Consider the following 27,344-nt stretch of genomic DNA (forward strand, 5'->3'; position numbering starts at 1 on the left):
GAGGTCCTTTCCAACCCTAACTGTTCTATGCTTCTAAATAATAAGACTGGTGAGGGACTACTTTTACAAGCATTTTGTTTGCTCAGCATTGAGGACTTCTTGCATTTCATCCTTTCCACCTGCCTCCTGTTCTGAACATCTAAAGCCCTGTTTTAATTCCTTAAAGATTTATCCTTTTCTCCCTTCAAGAGATAGATAGCAATTAAGAAAAAAACAGTTGCAGGTGCTCTGAAGCAAGTTAGTTTGCACTCCACTGACATTTTCCACCCTCCTCTCTCTTCATGTTCTCCTTCATAATGCACTGAAATGTGGTAGAAGTGTTTTTTATAAGTATTTGATTTTTTTATCTTTTTTTTAAATTAAGATAAAGGGGGAAGGGGAAGACTACCGGAAAATTCTAGAAAAACTAAGGAAACAAAAGCTCCTCAAGAGCCAAAATTTACCTGAAGTTCACTTTAAGTAAGTGGTAGAGTGCTGCAGAAAAACTATTAACCAAGGGTTTAAAATCTGCATGCAAACACCCAACTTAACTCAAAACCTGAAGGAAAGTGGATATTTTCATATACCTCTCCTGGGAAGTATAAAACGGACTCCCACTCAAACAGATATTTATGTTAAAGTGCTACCTCTGAATTAACATCATGATGCCATGATCAAGACAGGCAGGCTGTATTTACAACTGTTATATTTCCATATTCAGAATGACAATGGAACATGGATTGCCCTAAGATACAAGAATAAAAATAGTAGTTATCTATCAAGTACTCCATCCAAGTTATCCATCATGTCTGCAATAAATTGTAGCTAGGTGAAAAAGATATACAGTTTTATTACTCCAAAATTAATGTTCTACTTATCTTTCGTAAACTTTCACTTTACTAACATTTGCAGTCTCACGAATACATAAATAACTGTAGGATTTGCAGAATACTAAAGCATGTTTTGATTCAATTTTTGGCTGATTTTTACAAGTGAAGAAAACATTTCTATCAGCATCTTCTATGCTGTACTTCAAATGTACTTCATTTTTAACAGCAAGAAACCCAGAGCTTGAATCGTCCACTCCATGCAGCTTCTTCACCTCAAGCAATGAGAAGAAAACTGCATGAAACTCCCACTGGGAGGGCAGAGAAACACATAAAGAAGATCACAATGACTGCGCAGCACTCAGAGTGGGCCTGCAAAAGGCCCCAGAGCAAACCAGAGGGGAAACCCTGGGTGTATCCTTTTGGTGGGCCTCAGTATTCAGTAGCACTGCAGTGGAGGGGTCTTCCATGAGAAGAACACTGGATGTGCAGGGCAAGAGGTGGTGGCCAGAGAGACTGAAGCCCTGCTGCTCTTCAGAGGGCTTCAAATTGCATCCTCAGCCTCAAACAGTCTCATTACAGGCACCAGGGAAACAACAGGGGCTCACTAATTATATTGAGACTTCTAAATGCTTAACATCAAAATCACAGTTGTAAAGAGCTTCTCCATAGCTGCCTAACATAAGAAAAGCCTAAGATGAGTGGGTACTTCCCTTGTTAGATTGCTCAGGCCCTTCAATAAGTAGACTTCAATTTAGCGATCCAGTGGATACTGACAAAATTATACAGTCACTTTTTTTCCAAAAGATTGTCAAAATGTTCAGCTCTGGCACAAGCTCAAAGTGTGTTTTTAGTGACCTCTTTCACTTTCCTGTCACTTTAATTCTAGCTACTCTAGAAATCCTGGCAGTTTTTAAACCACATCTCTAAATAAAGAAATAACACCCTCAACTTTTTACAGAGAAATAGTATTGCAGGACAATACATTGTATAGATTAAAAAATACACAGATGGCCAAAACTAGCATATTGACTTCATACTTGCACACCTCACTCACAAAACCATTTGTTCCAATCCTGTGGGCACCTACTACATGTTCATCTCCCAGGACGGCTTTATTTAGTTCAACAGGAGTAAATGAGACATACCGAGTCCTCTCATAACTTAAATTCAATTCACTCATTGTGGTCTGAAGGATCCCACCTGATCCTTGAGATCCCATCTTTTGTAAGTTCTAGTCCTACAGTATCAAAACTGAAGTCAGTAAATCATAGACTAAATCACTGACACTTACTTCCAATCATATGGAAATACTTATTTCATGGCACTAGAAAGATATACTTTTTTGTCTCTTATGAGGCGCAAGAACTAAATTCCCTGTGGGACTTCCTTCTGCAACTGACATATATACAGATGAACTCTGACGAGAGTTAACAGCAAATGAGCTACAGCTCACTGTATCAATACAGGATAATTTTACACTGACAAAACTGTCGACCAGTTAAGTAGCATATGTTCCAAACTAGACTGATATAAAATTAATGCTCCAGGACTGCGCAGAAGCTTGATGTTCCCTGTGTCCCATTTTGTCATTTAATTTTAGATAATAATTACATAATACATCATTCTATAATGTAGCCAAATATGAAACAAAGAATATTGATGACCTGTATTTATTTTGCAGATGTTAATACAGCACAGAAACCTTTCATCCTTGAGCAGTATCACATTTTTCCCATGCAACCTTAAACTTCGCTGGTTGTGCTGGTAGTTTCGTTTAGTTCATAAAGGATGCAGTAATGGATGCGCCTGAATTCATTCTATCCAAGTTTTGCGCCAGCCACTAGACATAAGACAGTAAGGCATAGAAAGTCCCTGATTCAGATAATTAAGATGTAAACAGGCAGACAACCTCTCCACCCAAAGGGCGCTTATACAAAATGTTGGGTGCCTGCATAACCACTCCCTTTCTAATGCACCCTAAGATGCCATTTGCCTTCTTGGCCACAAGAGCACATTGCTGGCTCATGGTCATCCTCCTATCCACCAGGACCCCCAGGTCCCTTTCCCCTTCACTACTTTCCAGCAGGTCAACCCCCAACCTGTACTGGTACATGGGGTTGTTCTTCCCCAGATGCAAGACTCTACACTTGCCCTTGTTAAATTTCATCCAGTTTCTCCCCGCCCAACTCTCCAGCCTGTCCAGGTCTCGCTGAATGGCAGCACAGTCCTCTGGTGTGTCAGCCACTCCTCCCAGTTTTGTGTCATCAGCAAACTTGCTGAGGGTGCACTCAGTTCCCTCATCCAGGTCATTGATGAAAATATTAAACAGCACCGGTCCCAGCACCGACCCCTGAGGAACTCCACTAGTCACAGACCTCCAGCTAGATTCTGCGCCATTGACCACAACTCTCTGCCTTCTTCCTTTCAACCAGTTCTCGATCCACCTCACTACTTGATCCAAGCCCACACTTCCTTAGCTTATCTATGAGGATGCTGTGGGAGACAGTATCAAATGCCTTACTGAAATCAAGAAAAACTACATCTACCGCTCTACCATCATCCCTCCACCTAGTCACTTCCTCATAGAAGGCTATAAGGTTGGTCATACATGACTTCCCCCTCATAAAACCATGTTGGCTGTTCTTAATGACCCCCTCATCCTTGATATGCCTAGTGATGGAGTCAAGAATAAGTTGTTCCATCATCTTTCCAGGGATGGAGGTAAGGCTGACTGGTCTATAATTACCCGGGTCCTCCTTCTTGCCCTTCTTATAGATTGGTGTGACCTTTGCCACCCGCCAATCCTCAGGCACCTCGCCCGTTTCCCACGACTTACCAAAGATGATGGAAAGTGGCCTAGCAATGACCTCCGCCAGCTCCCTCAGCACCCGTGGGTGCATTCCATCCGGACCCATCGATTTACAGATGTCCAGTTTGCATAGCTGATCCCTAACCCAATCCTCATCTACCAAAGCAAACTCCTCCTTTGTCCTGACTCCTTGGTGAGGCCGCATCTGGAATATTGCGTCCAGTTCTGGGCCCCTCTGTTCAAGAAGGACAGGGAATTGCTTGAAGGAGTCCAGCGCAGAGCCACAAAGATGATTAAGGGAGTGGAACATCTCCCTTATGAGGAGAGGCTGAGGGAGCTGGGTCTCTTTAGCTTGCAAAAGAGGAGACTGAGGGGTGACCTCATCAATGTTTACAAATATGTGAAGGGTAGGTGTCAGGATGATGGAGCTAGGCTTTTTTCAGTGATATCCAGTGATAGGACAAGGGGCAATGGGTGTAAACTGGAACATAGGAAGTTCCACGTTAACATCAGGAAGAACTTCTTTACTGTAAGAATGACAGAGCACTGGAACAGGTTGCCCAGGGGGGTTGTGGAGTCTCCTACACTGGAGATATTCAAGGCCCGCCTGGACAAGTTCCTGTGTGATGTACTGTAGGTTACCCTGCTCTTGCAGGGGGGTTGGACTAGATTATCTTTTTAGGTCCCTTCCAACCCTTGGGATTCTGTGATTCTGTGATTCTGTGATATCTACAACCTCCATGCAAAAGACATATGTGCTGAATGCCTTCCTAAATGTGGTGACCCTAGATGCTTTCTCTGCAAAGTTATCTGTGAGAGGAGATGGAAAATTCTCTCTTTTATTTAAAAATACTGAAGACATACATGTTTTAATCATGTTCCATCAAAAACGGACTTCAAAAATTATGTTAATGTAGCCTTAATAACAAAATAAAATGTATTTTCATGTGTTAGTGTGCTAAGTGCTGTTATCATGTTTTATCTCAGCACTTAAGAGTATTCTATCTATCCTTAAAATGGCAGTACTCAAGCATCAATAGCTCATACACTAAGGAAAGGCTTATCAAGTATAAGAATATTTAGTATTTTATTTAAAGACATCTATTAAGGTGAAAAAAGTATTTCATTTTCTACTGAACAAATGAAAAGCTCCCATGGGAGAAGCGGTTGCAATTCATCAGGACACGTGCATGGCCCTTCAATATTTCTGTCATATGTATACAGTGCTGTGCTATTTCTCTGCCTCTGATACTACAAGACAACTGTCAACACAATCTTTTCAAGGAAACTTCTACTAGCAGTGCATCTAGATAGCAGCCACTTCAGAAGTTGGCATGTCCCTAAAAATGCACAGGTAGTATCTGAATAATTAACATAGCCCTAGGCTAGCTATTCTGTAGCAGGTGTGAAATTGTATCTCCTTAGTTTCTGGTCTGGAATGACATTATTAGGTAAATTAATTGAAAAGTGAAAAACTAACCAAACAAACAAAACCACCAAGAAAAACCCCAAACCAAAACCAGAACAAACCACTGAAAATCACCAACAGTCAAAACCAATTACTTCTGCTTACCAGCTCCTCACGAAGTTGGGCTATGAGTTCATCTCTCTCCTTCAGCTGCAGCTTCAGCACTGAGCATTCATCTTTTATTCCATCCTACAAAAAACATCAAAAGAGATGTTATAATAGGCTTAGCACTTTTACTTTGCTCTTGACAAGAAAAGACTGTTTCACATAGAGTGAGATAATTACATTCAAGTAATGAAACTCAATTCTCCTTTGTCATGTGTTGTATTTTCAATAACATATTCTAAAGTTGCTGCATAAACAAATTAATGCATCCAAAGACGTTACACAGAAGTGTGATTAGCTCCCTGCACAGAAGTCCATTTAATTGTTTTTTGCATCTTTTAAGCGTTTTTTTTAATTGAAGATTCTATCAGATCATTCTTCTTCAGTTAAGTAATGATTAGTAAGTGTTAAAATTTCACTCATACAAGCCAGCATTAGAGAAATATCAATTTGGAAGCGCTATTGTGGAGCTCTTGATCTTGGAAAGGAAGAAAAAGAAAGTATAACAGAAATCCACAGGAAAAGTAAAGCACCTTTTCCATGCATACATCTTTTTGTCTCATGTCAGGCAAAATAGCAGCAATTCTGGTACTGATTGGGTAGAGAAAATAGGTACCGCTTAGTGACCATTGACTAAAACTCAATTTGACTTGCATGAAAAAAATTAACCTAATAGCTAAGACTGTAGCCAAACAGTCCCCAGGCAATTTCATGAATTCATGTTTGTTTAAACACCTTTTTTTGGAGACAAAACATTGATCAGATTTTTTGTTGTTCTGATAAATATCTAGGAGGAGAAAGTCGGATTAAATCATTGAACTGCTGAAGAATAAAACCCTAGCAAATGAAACAGCCAACTAGCTGGTTGAACAACTGTAAAGGAAGAATTGTATCTTTACATCCTTCTAGCACAGAGTCATATTTACAAAGTTTGGGAATTTGACTGGTTTGGAGTATCATAATTTAAAAACAAACAAACAAACCCCAAACAAACAGAAAACCCCAAAACAGCAATGACAAAAAAAACCTAAGCCATACAAAATAAAAAAACCCTGTTGGAAATACATTTACACAACACTTGTTTAAAAATACTAAAATTGGACCTCTAGCTGCCACATAAGTATAAAAGCACAGAAATTCAGACCACAAAGAGCTTAGGGGTTCAAAAGAGTATAATGACCATGATAATCTTGAACTCCGTCATTGCTAATGTGCTTGTAAATCCAAATGAACTCACAAGTATGAGGCAGAACAGTAAAGAAAGTGAAGTCCATTTTCCTCAGTTAAATGTTTGGCTATAATAAATACCTTTCAAAATAATAATATTGTTCATCATCCATTCTAATGGAACTGGAAATAAAAACAAGATACGTACACATAAACCCCCAAATATTTACAACTGCAATGAAATGAGATATGCTATTTCTGGCAGGTGGGTAATGGACCTGTTTACACTTTATGTCAGTACAATGTACAGATCTCCGGAAAGACTCAAATTTAGGAAAAAGGCATAACTTGCACTACCTCTTTTAGAGAAATACAGAATTTTTTCTTTACTATATGGTACAGTGACATTTCATGCTTACTACCTACTAAGAGATTGCTGTTTAGGAATGTTGACTGAAAATAAAATACTAGCACATCCCAGCATAGAGCCCTCAGTACAGGATATGCTATTAGTACAAATTTAACATTTTTGTTAGCATAATACCTGCTTATAAAAATGTGTCTTAAAGTATCAAGACCTTCACTATTATTTTTCTGAAAGTGAGGTATTTAAAAAAAAAAAAAAAAGGCTTTGAAAAATATGTGGCATTAGCTACTGTACTCCATTTCTAGTTATATTATTCAGAGTTCTTTTGGTCAGCTTGGTTTCATACTATTGTTATCTCCCAATTTTCCCCTTTTTAACTTAAAAAAAGTTAGCAGAATATAGAGTGGAAGAAGGTAAACAGCAAGGTCCTATAGCCAAAACAGTTACAAAAAACAACTTGGAGAAAGCACACACTGCATGTGTGTTGTAATGTGTATGGTAACTACAGCAGGAAAGACTCCCGAGATGAGCTTTGGCACAAGGTACTGTCTAAGAAGAAATAAAGGCCTCCCTTGGCCTAGTGAGAGCCTGAAGAACAGTTTTGCCTCCCGGAGCTTCCAAAGACTTAAAAAGCACGCTGCATCTCTCACGGCAAAAAGCAGTCATGCACCCAGCTGGAACTTCCACCCCACACAAGGACCTGAACCCTTTTGCTCAGCACAGTTCCCCAAGCACTCAACATCAACATTCCATGCAACAATCTCTCATACAATACAGACTGTAACTATCATTACAGTTTGGAGAAAAAATATCCAGGGTAATTGTTTTGTCTTGTCTTGCCGCATATCAGGGAAACTCTGACACTTGCCAGTGAGACATGATTCCTGTAAATCAAAATGCTGCATTATTAGCTCCTGTGCAGACCATTGCATCTTATGAAAAGCACACACTGTAATTTCTGGGGGACCCATTGCGCTGGGATACTTGAGACTATGAGGGTTGGACCTTAACCCTTCATGCTTCTGCTGCCAAAGAAAATACTTCATCTGCACCCAAGCACCTCAGCAAGGAATGACCTAGAGACAGGACCTTTCTTGTAACCTGCTGTACAGGTACATCAGTGCCAATGTAGGAGTTACCCAGAATTACCTAGTAAAAGGGGAATGATAGCAATGTCCCAGGTTTTACTTTATTGTTCAGTAAAAATAGCAGCAAATAATAAACACACTCTATATTCCATCCACTCTACGGTACGCTGTGTTTGAAAGCAGCAGAGCACTCCTTTTTCCTTGCTGCACACAGCGTAGAACTGGGATTTTATTTTGGTGCGTGGTATCTGCACAGGTGGCACTTGTTCTGTGAATGCAAGACAAAGGGAAAAGACAAATCATGCTTGCTGCTTCTCCAGTTTCTATTATATTTTGAGGACATTTCTGCTATAATGCCAACTGAGAACACAAATAGAAGAAAGAAATTAACATACTGGGATAAAAGAGAAAAGTACTCAGCCACAGAACAGCCTGGGTAATTTCAATATCCCATACATCTATCTGAATGTAGCAGTAATAGAAATAAAAAATAAAAAAGTTATAGAACCAACTGTTACCAAAACAGTGAATACAGCTCTTACAGAAAGTAACTATTGAAAAGCTAGGGAAGGACAAAAGACTCCTAAAGTCACACTTTGTTGAAGAGCCAAAATATTTCAGTGAAGGCTTGATTGGAGGATATCAAAGAAGTCACACATCACTGAAGTGGGATGGAGAGGGTCAGCAAACACTTGTGGAACGCCATGTCATTTATTAGCCCAGACACAAATAGCAATGCATACCAGAGAACATGAATTCAGGAACAAATCACCTTTACTCCTTAGGAGGCTTGAAACATTCCATTATGCATTATGACACTGTAATACAGTGCAAGGCTGCTATGGGAAGACCAAGAACTTTGTAGAGGCTTCTCAAGGTGAATGGAGAATAGGAAATAAGGTCTAACAGGGATTTATGGTAAGCAAAAGAAAATAACCCAAACCTACCTGAAAACCAGAATTCCCTTCTAAGGAATTTTCACAACACCACATCAAAGAGGAAGGGACTTGAAAAGGATGGCCTGCTTTTAGCAGAGCTTGCAATCAGTCCATTCCAAGTCTACACTGTCATTATACATACGGAAGAAACATTCCTACATTAGTAGGAATGTATTACATGCTACATATACTATTACTAATTATAATGATATTCTTATTATGCTATCAATTTGGTTTTAAGAATTCTGCATTCCATTGGAGGCTTGTCCAAGACTCTAGAAATACTAGATAAAAAGTCAATTAACAGCACATTCTTAAAGAAAACTGTTAGACACTGCATGATCTGTAAATAATAATAATAATTAAAAAAGTAAATAAAATAAAACTACTTTCTTTTATTAAATGGAGATAATAAAAAGTTGTAATCTAAATTCTAAGTATACTGCATAAAGCTGCTGGTGTAAAATGTCTGTCATATTTTCCTTGCTTATATTCTCTGATATTATTAAAAAAAAAAACCAAACCACCACCACCACACAGAATTTAGCTATATATTCCTTATGGTTCAACTGTTATTATTATACATGTTTATGGTCAGAGTATTTTTCAAATCATCATCTTTCTACTTCCTCCAATTATCACTCTTGTACTTATTTGCAGTCATAGGTTGTAACAGTGACTGCTGTATCTTAGTACCAGTATTTTCCTGTTTCAGTTTAATTCCGTCCACCTGGGAAAATGCTAAACATAATAGCAAATCTGTTTCTCATCAGATCAGGTCAGAAGATGACAAATGGTACTGCGTGTGTGAAGACAGCTGCAGCAGGTTATGCATAAGTGGAAAATAACATAACAATTTTCCTTTTGAAAACCTACTTTATACCTCTTCATACTTCAGACAAATGGGCATATCATGATTACTGCAATCAAAGTGCTATAAACAGAATTAACCAAGTATTATGGAAGATAAATTTACTGCAATTTTACTTTAATATTAAACAGAATATGCTGCCAAACAGTACCATAATATTAGAATATTACAAAACTAATCTGATAGATGTTCTGAATTTCAGATGCTAAGCAGATTCTCTACCAACTTACAGTAATGCAAAAATCAGCAATTACTTAGGATGTAGTGTCTTAAAACAATATTGTCCTCTAACACACCAAACTAAGAAACTCAAAACTGAAGATCAGGTCCAGAAAGCTACATAAATGCCAGAAAAGCTGAAGCTCACTCAAAGTTATGGAGCAGATTTGGACAGCAAAGTTAACAAGTTTCTGGATAACAGTCTATAATAGTCAGAAAAAACATGTTATTTTAACATGTACAGGATTTTTATGCCAGCAGTGTAGGAGTCTAGACTATGTACAGGGTCTAGACTATGTACAGGATATCCTTTACGGTTTGCTCTATACTACCGGCATCTGAAAAACACCAAGTCCTATTGTGGATCTTACTTGAAATTTGTAGAGAAGCACCATTATCTCCCTCCAAACTGAGCCCCCCCTTGTGATAACATGTGTCACGTTGACACAGTTTTAATAAAAGGAAGAGCATCTACCTATCTGACAATACTTACATTAGTAGACTTCTTGATATTGACTGTGTTCAGAAACAGGATTTTATCAACGTATGAATCTTAAAATCATAGGATGATTTCAGTTGGAAAGGACCTTAAAGGATCATCTCGTTCCAAGCCCCCTGACATGGACAGCAACACATCACACTAGACCACTTTGCCCAAGGCTCTGACCAACCGGGCCTTTAACATTTGAACACAGGGATGGAACATTTACCACTTAGTTTTATTTGTTACTGTTATTAGTGCTTTAAAGAAAGTTTTAATGACCTTAACATGAGGCAGAGAACTTGAGACTGCGCTGTTTCAGGTGTCAAAATGAAGCCACCAGTCTTAAGTCACAGGCTTGCCAAGCAAGAAGTCTTCCAGTACCTAAACGGGGGCCTACAAGAAATCTGGAGAGGGACTTTTTACAAGGGCATACAGTGACAGGACAAGGGGGAATGGATTTAAACTCAAAGACAGATTTAGAAGAGGCATTAGATTTAGATTGGGCATTAGAAAAAATTGATCTTTAGTATGAGGGAGGTGAGGCACTGGCACAGGTTGTCCAGAGAAGTTGTGGATGCCCCATGCCTAGCAGAGCTGAAGGCCAGGTTGGATGGGGCTTTGAGCAACCTGGTCTAGTGGAGGTTGTCCCTGACCATTGCAGGAGAGGGGGGTCAAACTATATGATCTTTGAAGTCCCTTCCAACACGAACTATTCCATAATACTATTATTCTGTGTGTTTATACCATGTTACCGTATGACACAGTATGTCTTTCCAAGGTATTATTTTCCATTTTTGTGTTCACTCTAGCTCTACATATTGTATCGATTTATATCTGTCATATCAATTCCTTTCAATCACATCAAGAGAGAAAGGAACTGGCTGGCTGCAATTCTTCACATGTGCAAAGCACACTGGTTTTTCTTCTTTGGCTTATCTGTTGCTTTGGTGCTCTGCCAGTCCAGTTAGTCTTGGCTTGAGTCCTGACAGTGCTCCCAGAGAGCAACCACTGACTTCAGGCAATGGTAATGACTTCAGACACTGCCATGCCAGCTGTTACTCAAGCCCAGCACAAGGGCAAGCCCACACTTGAGAAATTCCCATTAAAGCATAACATGGCAACTCAGAGTGATCTCCCATGGCACCTCACCGAACACAAGCAGAGTCTCACTACAGGATGTCTTTCCAGTGGGAACAAAACAAATAAAACCCTGAACCAGCTTTGGAAGCTAGGGTCATGTCAGACATCATTATGTACATCTTTCAATGCAGGTACACCATTTAAATGACATTTCTAAAGGAACAGCTCTATATTTCATCACTTGATCATGAAATTAAATGGAGTTTGGAAGCACAGGATGATTAATCCTCATAAAATCTTGCGTGATTTTATGCCATATTTACCTAAGTTCAATTACATGGAATGCGTCAAATATTTCAATGAAACAATTTCTAACAGCTATATTCATTTGAATACTAGAATTCAATTGATATTTTACTATGAAGGTAACACAGAATATGTAAGGCTGTGCAATTTTAGCCTCAGCCATTTATGAATACAGAGCTAAGTAAACGTCGTCTTCATACTGATCCAACTGTCAGTTAACTGTGAAATACGCATTGAGCAAATTAATGTTTGGTTTTCTATTTTTATTTCTCCTTCAGCTGAATTGTGCTCCTTTAAGGAGCAATAATAAAAAGCATAGAGTTTAAAGAAATGCAGTTTGATAATAAACTGCAAAACATAGAATGATCATGCCAGGTGAAGCACAAGGTGTATCTAAGGTTCAGAAATTGTGAACGGCAGCCAGGAGTGGAAATGGATAAAAAAAAAAAAAAAACACATAAATGTATTTTTCTCCGATATAACCACCCTATTTACTCCCTCCTTATGGCTCTTCCTGAGCCAGAATGCACATCCACGGTATCATACCTCCTCCTTCGGTGATCTCTCTAAATCAATTATATCTTAATGAAAAGAAAACTAACCAAGAAAGATAAAGAAAACCCAATCCCCCAAACCTTCCTTTTGTTTCAAACCTGCTGCTGAACAATGTCATTGCTCCTTCCTTAAGAAAAGACAGGATTATTTCCTATTCATCTGCTCCGTATCTCCCATCGTTTTATAAAGTCTGCATACCTACCGCCTGACACCCAACATCTGTTTGAAGCTCAGGAATACCTCCTTTCTTACAGAAACCACCCTGTATCTCTGACCAAAACCTTTGATCCACCTTTTCTAGTTACACTGTATCATTCATTCCAACCTGGTAACCAGGATTCCATACAGCACTCAATCAGTGGCTCAGCCATCCATTCACACAATTGGGTTATGATACTTCGGTTTGCATTAAGAATTATTTTGAATTTTTACTTAGAAATTAAGGGCTCAGATATATAGAAAAACCCCATCACAAATCTTTTCAAAGACCTAAACTCGAGTGTGACAAAATTCAGGATAAACAAACTTCAGAAACAACGTCCCTGTACCTACTTTGTTAAGAGCCCTGCAAAAATTGTTAAGTACAACTACTCAAATGTATGTTTGGTTTTTTTTTTTTTTAATATTTGGATAACTACTACGCTGGTGTTTTCAGGGAACTACACACAGGGTCTACACATTCTCTTTTCTAATTCAGAAAAATGAGCCTGTTCTTCCCCCTGTGTGTGTCTGCTGATACTGAATTCCAGCTGCCTTTCATCTTTAAATCACTTGGTATGATGAGATCTTTCTTCAACACTTCATTCTAATTCTGATTAATCTGGACCGTTCTGGATTCATAATTCTTCCTTTAATAAATGACTACTTACATCCTTTGTACTCAACATCTAATCTGCCATTAATCCAAGAGAAGAATGTCCCACTCATCCTCTTATTTTTCAAAAGCCTTTGATAAAGGGCCTTGTTGAAAGCTTTTTGGAAATTGAGTTAACCACACAAAACATATCATCCTTATTCACATGCTGATGACTCTTCTACCAGACTTCTGAGGTATGATTAAAATCTCAAAAGTCAGGTCTGCTCTTCCCCGTTTATTATACTAATTCATGGGCCAAGTAAATTTATTTTACAGAACAGTTTTACTAATTTAGCTGCTAACAAATTAAGAGAACTTTAAAAAAACAAAACCAGCGAAAACCCAACAGCAAAAAAAACACAACAAAAAACGTCATCTTATTTCTGTCAGTTTGCTAATAAGATGATTTAAGCAACAGATAACAGGCAAGAGTTAGCATTTCAACAATTTCTTGTATCAATTTCTTTAGCATATTTCTTTAGCATACTTGAATGAGTAGCTGGTGCAAAGATTCCTTAACCTACATTATTCCATTATTATTCTCTGATACCTTCAACTGACATCTCAAGACTTCCCAGACTAGTCCCCCCCCATTCTGCTGGTGTACTTGCTTGTGTAGAAACATCATAGAATCATAGAATAGTTAGGGTTGGAAAGGACCTCAAGATCATCTAGTTCCAACCCCCCTGCCATAGGCAGGGACACCTCACACTAAACCACCCCACCCAAGGCTTCATCCAACCTGGCCTTGAACACTGCCAGGGATTGAGCACTCACAACCCCCCTGGGCAACTGATTCCAGTGCCTCATAATCAAACCAAGCAAAACTTGATGAAATACAGCAACTTCCATGCACTGAAGCAAATAAAAGTATTAAAACTATGTCTCTACATGCCCTTTCTTAGCACATCACAGTATCTTTCATGCTTTATTCTTGCTGCCAGCTGGACTGTATGTTTCAGTAGAGCCTTGCACAGAATAGGCAATGTGAACTTCTGCCTTTAGTCACAATCTAGAAATATTTGGTTTGTGAGAATACTACAAAGTGTTACTAGTTTAGGAACTGACTTCTGATGTCAACTCCCCAACTATAAGTGCATTATTTCCAACCTTTAGTGACAATGTTAACAATCAAATTCATGAGCCTGTGAACTAAAACCCCCACAAACACAAAATAATCCTAGTGACAGCGTTTCACTCTTCTATTTCTGCATGAAAACTAAAGTGTGACTGGGGTAAAACGGTAAGCAATGTTTGTAACAGCTCAAACCCCATTTCAAGATTTCATATCAAAGCAAAAGCTGATTTTAGGATTAATGTGTGGTTGTTAGCTGTGTTTCACACACAGGTAAAGAATTTTAAATGGTCATTTAAAATGTAAAGCTAATTAATCAAACTTACAAAGCAGGAATAGTTTATTGTGGATTTTCTAATGCCACTGAGATGGGATTCCCTTCTGACAGGCTACATTAAAGGAATAAATTTTAATAAGATTTAGAATAATGGCTGTAGCTAGCTTCATCCGAAAGATGCTTTTAGCACCCACACTGCCTAGATGAGCACAGATTTTTATCCTGCTCGAAAGGTAGCTTTTAATCCAAGAAGATTCCTTCAAAGTCAAAAGCTAACACATGTAACTGTCCACACAAACATGAACCCAAGCTACCACAATCTACCTGGGAGGTATCCACATTTCACAATGATGGCCAAGTGTCTGTAAGACAGGCAAAGGCCTTAATGTACTGGAGTTCTAAACTTTCTGACTTGTCAAGTTGTTACACTGTGAAATGAAACTCAGGTTCTGCCTCCATGTGAGCATCTCTGTTATGGAATTAACTGGCACATTCTGAGTCAGATTCTCAGACTTAACAGCGGTTTTCAGTCAGATATTAACACCTGTATCCAAATTGTGAACTGTGACCCTCCCTCTTCAAATCTTGTCTTCAGAAGATGAGGCATTTTGCAGCCCCGATGGCTTGAGCACATGCTTAACACCATGTTCTGATATAAAAAACAGAAGTCTCAGTCTTCAAGGGATCGAACAGTACCAGCATGCTTACTGCCCTGATCATTCACAGCTTGACTTGCAGATCGCTGTTGTCACTAACAGAGCAGAGAATGAATGCTGTGCTTCTAGATGATGCTCAGCATTGCTATGAAATTTTTACAGCCCAACTGCCTTTTATTTGAAAACTAATTTAAAATGTGATTTTTCATGCAATTTTTTCTTAATGTGTGGTAGTAATTAAATTGCTTTAAGTTGCCTAACATTCTCCCAACATGGTAAATAATAAGTGCTACCCAATTGCAATGCACATGACAGGCTGATTAACTTCCTTGGGTATCCATTCACTCACACAGTAAAACATTTCTCCTCTACAATTTAGAGGACCTCTGAGGTTACAATAAAAACTTCTGCCCTTTTCTCCTGCATCAGCCAGTTCTACCCAGAGTTTGGAAGGATCCATGAACTTCTGAACAGACCCTGCATTTCAGTTTAAAGGCACAGAGGAAGGCCTTGTTACTTGCGGACATCAAGGAGGGAACAATGCGATGAGAACCCATCTTTCTGCTTTCACCCCCCTCTCACTTCTGACGTCCTGACACAACAGCCCACTGGGAAGGTGACAGGGGGAGAGAGGTATGCCAAACTTGTAGGCGGCTAGAACTTCCTTCTTTAGAGCGACCTCTACAAACTAAAATAGCAATAAAACATGTGCCAACATTCAAGCTACGGTCTCTATGAAACAACAGTGCCCAAGTCTCCAAATCACTTCCATGTAAACACCTGTAATGCTGGGAAACATGCCTGTGATAAAAACCTACAGTATATTTAGTACATGCAGATGACTATGAACCTCCTATCTTTCTTGTCTGCCGTCTTCTCCTGCCCTCCAATTCCTCCAGGTTTATAGATTATCCTTGTGTTTTCCCTATGCTTTTTTGTGCACCTACTGCTTTACATCTCCTTCCCTCTCTCACATACCTTTTACCTATGCATTCTCATTCTACTCCAACTTTCCCCCCATTTCTCTGCCTCACAAACCTGGTTTCTTTTTATTTCTGATCCTTTGAAGATCTCTCACTTTATTCTTCCCACTAAGCCCTACAATAACCTCCTCTCCCCAGTAAAATCTTACCCTTTTTCTACCTACACATTGTGGGATTGCTCACCCTTTTACCGCACAAGAGTCCCTGAAGTCTGTTTTGGAAAGGAAGACAAGGAGCACTCTTCTCTCTTTCCAGGATAGGTAGTTTCCTGGTATCATTTATTTACCTTTTTTTTTAACTAACCTCTTTTGTCAGGAATGCTTTCTTACACAACAACTATCTTTCAGCATTGGAAATTCTCTGGAAGACGTCATACCATTGAATAATTCAAATAAAATTTTTTACAATCAGGGTGGGATTTTTTGTTTGTTATTTTAGTATTTTGGCCTTGTTTATTTTATTTTTACATTAAATTGTAACCACGAAGTTTAGCAATGTAATATTCTCCTATTAACTCTCATAATCACGAAAAAAAATCTTATTTATATCTATTTTATTGCCCTAGTACCAAATCAGCAACAGCAAAACCCCTTCCCATTCTTAAATGCAAACCAACTTCAATCATGTAATACAGGTAGGCCAATTCACATGAAAAAAAAAGCACCCATAAGATCTGTATAATTCCACTTCAAATTATTCCAGGCATAATTCCACTCACAATTGAAACACAGCCACTTTTTCACTGGTACGTCACAGTTTCCTTTCTGGCAAGCAGCATGATAAAACCAGTTAGGCCAAGAAGTAAAAATATCTGCCAACTGCTGTATTTTTTTTTTTTTTTTAATGTTTCATTGCCGCCAAGGCAGTAAATGCATTTTTTTCATATTCAGAGGATAATGTTCTACATAAAACCTCACTTCTCTAAATGGAAGGAGTAAAGTCCATATCAGATACTGCTCCCCTGGGAGGACATAAACAGCAACTTTCCTTCTGGCTTCAACACAGCACAGGCTACCAAACTGAAGTCCCCCCTGAATCCACTGTAGTCTTCCACTATTAGCTTGAAAATGTGACACCGTTTCCATTATTTTATGCCATATTCAACATTTATGCCTTAAAATAGTCCCTCTCTTGCTCCCTGGAATCACAAGAGAGAAGATTTTAAACAGGAGGAAATGTCAGCCTTAAAAAATAGTGACATCAGCTCTTCCAGTTGTGAGGAAAAGTGTGACAAAACCACCTCTTGTGCCCGATAAGAGATAAAATATACTTTTAAATTTTCAAATAATTATTTTTTTAAAGCCACATCAGGATTTTCCTTAGGATCTAGATAAAAATAATTCTACATTGACCAGGATGATTCAGGGAGGAAACAAATACATTTTTAGATCCAGCAAACATATAGGAGAATTTGCAGAAGTAATCTTATGCTCTTAAGAGATTAAGAAAGAGGAAGAGATCCAGCCAGCCCAGGCTGAAGTTATAATTATGAAAATTATGTGTAATTTCAGGATAGTTTTTAGAATCCAATATACAAATACTTGTATGCATGGATAATGTATGAAAATAAATACAGAATTTACAGTGATATATAAGTGGCCATTAAATACCATTTAGTGCAGGTATGGTTATTAACATTATGACAGCTCATGGTGAGAGGGTACCCTGTTCTCTGCCAGGTTTTTAAGAAAATTATTAAAATCGGGAAAAATGCTGCAAATTCTTTGATTTATAGAGGACAGGTGTCTTCATGAGACAGAATTTAGAATTTCTTCATATATCACATGCTTTACCTTTCTATAGAATGGGAAATATGTTACAGAGACAAACGCAAATCCTAAGGAAAGAGGTGTCAAAAGAGCATACAGGCAAGTAAAACAGCAGAAAGCAAAAAATGTACTTTGGAAATAAAAAGTTTACCCCAGATTAACCTAAGTCTTTCCCTCACTATTTTGGATTCTAAAGTTTTATTTAGCCACTAATATTTCATGATATTAAAAGACCAAAATTATTAATTCTAACGACCACTTCTATTCTGGTAGGTAGACTAGGGAAAAAGCTGATTTAGAAATGGTCTATTCTCTAATACATGTTAAGCACACTATGATACATGAAGAAGAGTTGTATTTTAAAGCTAGGCACATGTCCATTTTTAGTTTGAATAAACTTTTGATTTTGACTGTACGTAGACCACCTTAACTGCAAATGCCTTTTAAGATGTCCACCAAAAAAAAGCATGAAAATAAGCCTACTACTAAGTAGCCTACAAAGGCTCTGCATTTTCTTCAGTAAATGCTTAAAGGAACCAGTATTTATTTTATTACTTAAAAAGATGCCTAAACATTTTCCCACTACCTTAATTCTGCTAATCATCCTATGGTGTGCTAATTGTTGCATCCTGGTTTAAATACTTTGTAATTTCAGCAACCAACATAAATGTTCTGGAATTCTGACATTATGAATTAAATCAATCTAGTGCCAAGATTGACGTTTTCAAAAAAAAGCATAAAACCCAGTAAAATTCCAGTTTTGTGTGCCCAATCTGAAAAAAATTCTTTACAGAGAGAATAAGTTCTGGAGCACTGACTCATAATTCTAAGAAATCAGCATCTTGGAAAGGCCACAGATCCCACCAAAACCCTTAACTGGGGAACTATTGAAGGATTAACAGACTGAAAATGACATGAAAATTAAATTTAAAATACTAATATAAATTACATGCTCAAAAGCATATTTATTTCACTTTCTGCAATGTTTGTGCTCCTGTATTAATAAAAGAATAGCATGCATATTGAAACAACTATACATTTTTAAATATAGGGAATCTGGTAATTTTATTACACTTTAACAGATGACAAATTGCTTCCTTGTTTCCCTTTCCCCCTCCAAATTCCTACATACACAATATTTTGAATTATGGGCTCTTTTCAGGTGTAAATTCCAAACATTTCCATATGAAGAGGCTCCTATTTTTTATTCGGAGCAGGAAATTCAGACATACAAAAGGGAGGTAAGTATTTCAGTGGAGCATCCAGAATAGCCTGCAACAAGTGACAGGTTTCCTGAAGCTTTGTGCCTATGAAAAAAAGGACTTCCGTTTCCCCACAAAGTAAACACAAATATTGGATTAATGCCTAATGACATCCTTACCTGTGGACATATTAAAATTATTTTTAAAAAAAACAAAACCAACCAAACAAAAAAACCTCAACACATAATCTCCTTTCTGTATCAATTCTTTTTGCACTTTTATACCATACCAATCTTAACTCCTTTTATTCCAAAAGGTTCCTTAAACCTGCAAGACCCTCCTATTCATTAAAATAAGACCACAGAATTACCATAATGATATAAAAATAAACACAGTGCAGGGGCTATTGTGGAGAACATTATATCCTCTCAAACTATATATAATATTTGCAATTTGCTACTGCTTATAGACTATCAAACACATTATATCAATAAACATACTAGATAGTATCACTGTCCTATTAAATAAAGAGCAAATAAAATGATGCACAGCTGGTGGGCAAATCAATAATTCATTCTGATATTTCAAAACATCTTGCTACATTTTATGTAAAACTTGCACATATAAAACATGAAGATTGTTTCCTGCCTTTGTAACACTTGTTAAACAGCTGGATTTGTTTCTGTAAATGAGCAATTTAGCAAATTATTGACATATCCTCTCCAAAATACTGAGCTCTTGAACACATATTTCTTATATAGAAACACAGAGGTTTTATCCCTTCCTTATATCAGGTACGAAAGTAGATTCAGAATTACAGTGAACATACTTCACACTGAGTACAGATTTAGAAAGTCTGCCACTAGGCTTCTCACTTATAAAATAAATATAAGAATAATTCAGGGTAACGGAAGAGTGCAATTTTCAACATGTATCTTTCAAAAAAGATATTTGGCTATGTCTATTTTCTATCTAAACTATTTACGCTACTCATTATTTGATGCTTTCAAGTAAATGTTTTGCTTTTATTTTCCTCCTCATGTGGTTATATCTTCACCAGCTTATATTTTCTACAAAAGCATCCTGAATTTTACATGACAGTGTTCAAACTACACAGTCATAGAAAAATAATTTAAAAATAAAATCTAGAGAGAATTAACTAGACAATATACTCAGAGTGACTCTCTCACAAACCGTATACCCAAACACTTACAAAACTTAAAATGAAAATATGCTTTTTTATTTGAGGGTAAAGCTTTGTTCAACCAATTTGAAATTTCTCTGGTAGATTTGTGCAGCTATATCCATCTTGAAATACCACCAACTTTGCATATATATACAAAAACCTAATTTCTGGACTGAAAGTTATGATCATTACAAGAGAAAAGATATCTTTATCTTAATGAGTTTTTGAGCAAAAGTAAAATTAAAAAGGGTTTGTCAGATAAGAGAGAAACAGAAGTTATGCTGTCACAAGACAATTACAGTTGAACTACAAAATTCAAGTCTCTTAAAACAATACAGTACCAACTATAAATAAACTACCTAGTTTGGCCGGTACAGAAAACAGTACAGTCTAATTAGGGTAACATTCACCGGCATAATAAACATGCTAATACATAAATGCTCTTCCTGTTTGAGCTACCATGTACAGAGAGACCTCACTGCACAAAGATAAATAGAAGCAAAATTCTGCGCATAAAATAACATAGCAGATCCTCCTCCACTGTACATTTTAAATCAGAATATTTAAGAATACAAAGTCTTACAACAGAAACCTGAACTCTATTAGGTTTTTCTCCTTAAGGCAGAAATGTCTTTAGGTGCACTGTAAATCTGGCAGACAGTAATTTTCCTCTGTAAAAAAAAAAAAAAAAAAAGAAAGAAAAAAACAACAAAAAAACAAACCCCGTAATAATGCCAAGATACCATGGGAAACAGCAATAGCCATGAAGCAAAAACATTTTCTCTTTGTTTCTTTCTAAACAAGCGGCAGATTACCATGTTTTCTTTAAATCTGAAGCCAATTGGGGATTTTATAAGAACATATTCTCCTCCTTTAAAGTGTTTGGTTCATTAGAAAAAGCCCTTGACCTTACTACATAAAACTTACTCAATTTTGAAGAACTTACAGGGGGCAAAATGCTTTCATACTATTGAGATGGAAGAACAGCCATCACCCTGCACTGCTGCCTCCTCCCCCTGCCCCACCATGAGCTTAGTGGCTGAGACTACCCTGGGGAGGTGGATAGAGATGCATGCACTTCCTCACACTCACAACAGGGACCTGAACCCACATCACCTGCGTTTACTGCAACTGCTCTGGTCACCTCCTTGTTGAGATATTAGAGCAGCCCACACTTTACCTCTCTACAGGAAAATTAAACAAAACCTCAGTGGTTTGCATTAAAATGAATTCCCATTTCAAGTAGAGAATCATTCAAGATTCTTTGTTACAAATGAGAAAAAAGTCCAAGGCACAGAAGACAGCAAAGAAAATTTACTGCCGTGTATGGCTTGCTGCTTCTGCTTTGGAACAGCATATTGACTCTACCTTCTTTGCATATGCTGGGAGCATACATTTTGCAGAACTTTTTATTAATATTAAAATACAGTAAATGAATGGATATAAACTAGAGATCAATTTGCCTGGTAATAACTTTGTAATTATGCATTTGAATTAAAAGCACCCAAATGCTAATAAGAACTAGTTAACTCCAGTGGGTAGCTGTTATTGCCTATTACTAAACTTGATCTTTTATGGATGGGGAAAGTTGCAGGGTTACAATCTCAGAAAAATAGGTGATTCTTCTATATGGGTACTCATACAAATCAACTCTTTCCACTCAAATCTCACCACCTCTTCTCTGCTCATTTTGAAGAGACAAAGAAAAATGCCAGGAAGTTCAGTCAAAAAAGAGCTGGATGTTATTTTCTTTAGGCAGTTTCCCAGAGATCCAGTTACTAGAACAATTTTTTAAGATCATATTTTAAGTGAATTGTGTGTGCCACAGTGACATTAATTATGCTGTCAATTGCAGTGCCATGTTAGACCTAGTTAAGTTCCTGCATGATTCTTCCTTTGCCATCGTTACAGGGTCTTAGTTACTTACCCTTTCTCATTTTGATTATTAAAAAGCATATTCCACTTACAGCAGAACTCTGCTGTCTCCTGGTTCTTTGTCAAAAAAGAAATTAAAAAAAAAAAAAAAAAAAAAGGAAGACTAGATGCATTTCACTGTCCATTTTTTCCTGGGGAAGTATTCTATCCTAACATACCCCCAGAGAAGCTTAGCCAATAGATGTGGTGAGTGAGACCAGATAGATTAATGAGCTCATTATAATTCATCAAAGAGTGATGTGGGGATGACTGCTCGCTTTAATTAGTTTTATTACTGTAGGAAATTGTTTCATATGCCAAGCTCATCACCAAGCATGCCTGGAAAACATTAGAGTGGTAATCAGACTTCATACGAGAACCTTTAATTAGCCTGTAAGGCTAAAAGCACTTACAATGACAAGGAAAGTATTAAAAAGATGGACATGAGAGTGGCTTGCATAAAATAATTTATCATGTCTAATAATTCGATAAACAGCAGAATGGTGATTTCAAGTTCAATATTTGGTGGAATAGCCATGTTGCTATGGCACACCTCATACTCTTCCTGTAATCATGACATTAGCTGACAGTAATAGATTTAGAAAGTTTAATAGGTCAGGTTTGCTCAGATAATAAGTCATAATGCAAATTAACTATGACTCAATTATTATAATGAAAATGTTAATTGGTAACTGGAATTTCTTCAGAAATACGTGGGCTTCTTTTCCCTCAGTCATCCCCCAGATTAGCAAATAAATTTTCACGTATTTCTTGTCAATTCTAAGTTGCAAGTAAACAACAGGTAAAAGAAGAGCAGATTTGGAGGCAAAGAAATGGAAAATTATCTTAAGAGTCTTGTTCAGTCTGAAAAAGTCCTGCTAAAGAAAGCATTAAATTTTAGGACCCCCCTTTTTAACATTTAAAGGCCTAGAACATAGCCACATTCAAGGTCTCTTCATCATTACACAGTAGTTTAATGTCTAATCTCCATAACCTCAATAATTTATTACAATCATGACTACCTTATCACCATTTTAATTACACACACTTTCTCTTTAAGCAACAGTAAATCTTTCTAAGCCCTTGTAGTAGTTTAACCCCAGCCAGCAACCATGCGCCACTGCCACTTGCTCGCTACCCTGCAGTGGGATGGGGGAAAGGATCAGAAAAGTAAGAAGTGAGAAAACTCATGGGTTGAGACAAAGACAGTTAAAAGACAGTAAAGCAAAAGCTGCACATGCACAAGCAAAGCACAATAAGGCTTTGCACAAAAAAGGCACAATACACTGCTTCTCACAGAGTAGTGTTCAGTCATTTCCAGGAAAGCAGGGCTCTACACATAATGGGTATTTGGGAAGAAAAATGGCATAACTGCAAATATCCTCTCGTCCTCCTCCTTTCCCCCAGCTTTTATTACTGAGGAGGACATCATATGGCATGGAATATCCCTCTTGTCAGTTGGGATCAGCTGTCCTGGCTATGTCCCCTCCGAAATTCTTATGCACTCCCAGCCTACCCACTGGCTAGGTAGTGTCAGAAGCAGAAGAGGCCTTGATTCTGCATAAGAACCATCCAGCAGCAATGAAAACATCTTTTATCTATAGTGTTTTATGCACAAATCCAAAATATGGCCCCGTACTAGCTACTATGAAGGAAATTAACTCAACCCCAGCCAAAGCCAGCACAGTCCTACATTCCTGATAATTTGCAATTTGAATGCATTTAGTATTGAGTTTGGCCAGGGATGTGAAAGATAACACGAATGGCTTGTATAGGTATGCCATAAACAAAAGACAGACTAGGGATAAAGCAGGCTTTCTCCAGAAGCTAACGGGAGAACTGGCTACCCTAGATTTGGAGAAGGCTGAGGTTCTCAGTGACTTCTTCACCTCAGTCTTCACCTGCAAGAGCTCTGACCACACCACCCAAGTCTTGGAAGGCAGATGCAGGGACTAAGAATTAAGACCTTGGGCACACTGTAGGAGAGGATCAGGTTCAAGATCATCTTAAGAACCTGAATGTGCACAAGTCCACGGGACTCACTTCTCTCTTTTGCTTGTTATTGGTCTCACACCTCTTAATCCTCATTTATCTTTTCTTTCACCTGGGTCAGGCATAATTAAAGGCTGTACCTTCCTGAAGCCACACCAGTTCTCAGGCTAGAATTTTATATTCCGCAAAGATTTCCAGTTACTTGAGAGTGGGTAGGGTGAACCATTACCAACAAAACTCAAAATATTTAACAGTAAGATTCCTGGGTCTCTTTTCAATCACTGGAACAGGTAGAGGGATTTTTCCGGGTGTTATTTTCTGAATGATTAATACTGATTTCCCCATCAGTTATTATTTGCATATTTCTTTTTCTTGTACATAATCTTTTTTGAGTCTCAACAGTATCCTTAGCAACTGAATTGGAATATCTAGTTCAACATATTATCTAGGAATCACTTCATATTTTAATAGCCCAATGTAAGGAGACATACTTTCTGCAGCTTAAGCTGTGAAAGACTGACAATAGAAACAAATTAAACCCACCACACCATACCAGCCCCTAGGCAGGGGGATCTGAACAGGTTTCAGCATAGTCATCTGACAATTGTACACAGTCGATTTATTTGAGCTACAGAAAACAAAAGGTAATTTCAGCAATGCAAGACAGATGAACTTTCTCTATTCAGGTAAAATCTGTTCAGTATCAGTTGCTTATGTATATAGAATAAAGCTAGCTATAGCTTCGGTAATCCATAAAGTGATCATTCCGCACATCTTGAAGACTGAAAACAATGCAAGATGGCAGTAATTTGGCACATTCGCATACTTACTATTTACACTTTCCTATGAACTGTTGAATGGAACTGGGGTTAAGAATCAAATCTCAGGCAAGGCAGTAACACAAAAGAGACATTGACAGCAGTTCTGCTTTGCCATGTTGACCTGATCCTCTCTGAACCTGAAGTATAACTGCCTTCAATAACACAAAATTGAAGACTATTTTTGTCCCTTTGCTTGAAAAATCATTCAACATACTAAAAAGCTATGTTTGCCCTGGAGTAAGACCTATTTCACAGCTGTCTTTAGTGAGGGGATTAGCGTATTACTTATCAGAATAAATCTTTTTTTTGGGGGGGGAGGGAGACAATATTCTGGAGCTTGGGTGTTTTGGGATATTTTTTTGTAAGAATGAAAAGAGGTGGGGAAATACCGCATAGAACCGAGGGCACTTGTTTTCTTCTGTATCATAGTTCAAATACTCTGAAAAGTTTAATTCTCTTTACTAAGTATGCTTTTTCTATTGTTGTATCATAATACCAGCTTGAAAACATTTTAAAAAACATTCCCCCAGATATTACAAGACTGATTTGTATACCTTCCATTTTCTCTTTATAAGGCTACACAGTAGAACCCATTTGTACACTAATGCTTACAATTCTTACAACAAATCTGTTCTTTACCTGTTTTGTAAATTACACAATACAGACATAGTAGGAAAAGAATGCTTTGAAAATCCCTGTTGAACTGGTCACTGAACCTTTAAATTATGTTTATGTTGTTCCTTGTCACTGCTGAATATTTACATCAGTTTGTTTGTGGAAAGAATACAATCACATTTCTAACACTCACTGTCAGTTAGTACTAATAACAAGAACTGCTGCTGAAGTACTTGGCCACATACAGAAAAAACATAGGTTTGTATTGGTTTGAAAACTAATAGCAATAGGATTCTTCAGATATTCAGATATATATGGGTATGCAGAAACAAATGAGCTACACTTTCAAAATAAAGTTAGAATTTCAGTTTCTTCAGTTTTGTAGTAACTGACACAGGAAAATCCAAACAGAGCTCCAATTTTGAGAACATGGACTTAAAAATCTTCAAGATAGTGTGAACAGGCAGAATCATTGAAAATTATGGTGAGTTCTGCTGTGTTTGGACCAGTTGTATCAAACAAATATTTAATTTTATCAAAATAATTGTTTTGAATAAAAGAAACACAGTCCAACTGATTTAAAACAAATCATAATTGAATTTTGTCAAGTTCTATTTAATAGTCAATCATAACATTTTTTAACTCCAGTAACAAAGTTATGGTAATATGTCCTGGCAACATGTCTAGTAACAAGTCCTTCGTTATCTTATTAGCACTTTACTCACTGTAGCTCACTCATATTTACACAAGTATGTATTTTTGAAAAACATAAAGGCTATAGTATCAGTCATATTATTCTCCTCTTCTGAAAAAAAAAAAAAACCCTAAATTTTTCATCAGCATAGCCTGTTCAGGACAAAAGACTTATCCAAATAACATCACTGATCTGTATCAATCTTTATGTCAAACTCAGTCTCCGTGACTCCCACTTCAAAGATGGGCATGATCTCAGTCCTTTAACTTAAAAGTACTTCTTGTCCTATACTTTAGAATCTTTCTACATGTGTTTTTCAGAAAAGGCCAAACCTTTATCAGGCCCACCCACAAAAAGCAGTAACAAGGTAGAGACTAAACTGAAGGAAGTAAAGAAAACCAACCAGCAAAATAAGCCTAAAATATTATACATATTTATGTACAAAAAAAAAACCCAAAACAAACAACCAGATTATGCCTATTAACCAGGACTCTGAATTTGCTAGCACATATATGGTACATAGCTGTTAGCATTGAGTTAATTCCCTCTTGTACAGCTAATTATGTGTTTTCATGCTTAAAAGTTCTTGTCGTCTTGATCAATTCAAATTGCACGGAACGATTACCTTCTAGATGATGGCTTTCAGGGTTAAATCTGACAGACACTGAGTATTGGTAAAACTCAGTTCCTGAGAGTGTATCTGCAGTTGTCAATGCTTTAAACACTTGTCATTCAAAGGTCTTTGGTCTGACAGAAAAGCAAGCAAAATTTAGACTTAACTATTCTTTCTCAGCTGCTGCTATATTTATGCCCCACTGGTATTGTGTCTTATGAAAGCCAATTGCTATCCCCAAAACAAGACAAAAAAAAAAAAAAAAGGCTAATTTTGCCGTAAAAGAGCAGAAGTTTTAACTAAAATTACTAGATTAAAATCATCTGAATGTGAAACTGCTGTGGAAATATGCATGGCTTCATCTGACTATTTCCCTCCCAGGGAATTTAAATGTGTGGAAATCCTATGACAAAACAAAAAAATCC

At 37.4% G+C, this 27,344-nt stretch overlaps 1 protein-coding gene across 9 annotated transcripts in view; it reads right to left on the bottom strand.

The window, feature by feature from the left end:
* Nucleotides 1-27,344, bottom strand: part of CCSER1 (coiled-coil serine rich protein 1) — a 735,753-nt gene that overhangs the window by 319,016 nt on the left and 389,393 nt on the right. For 8 of the 9 annotated variants that reach the window (XM_065691921.1, XM_065691927.1, XM_065691936.1 and 5 more), the window contains one exon: nucleotides 5,192-5,275. In XM_065691921.1, coding sequence (XP_065547993.1) covers nucleotides 5,192-5,275 — 84 coding nt within the window. Of the gene's footprint in view, nucleotides 1-2,476; nucleotides 2,650-5,191; nucleotides 5,276-27,344 lie in introns of those variants that run through there. The other variant, XM_065691985.1, reaches the window with a different exon arrangement.

This window comes from Lathamus discolor, chromosome 1 (assembly GCF_037157495.1).
Source record: "Lathamus discolor isolate bLatDis1 chromosome 1, bLatDis1.hap1, whole genome shotgun sequence".
In the NCBI taxonomy this organism is placed as follows: domain Eukaryota; kingdom Metazoa; phylum Chordata; class Aves; order Psittaciformes; family Psittacidae; genus Lathamus; species Lathamus discolor.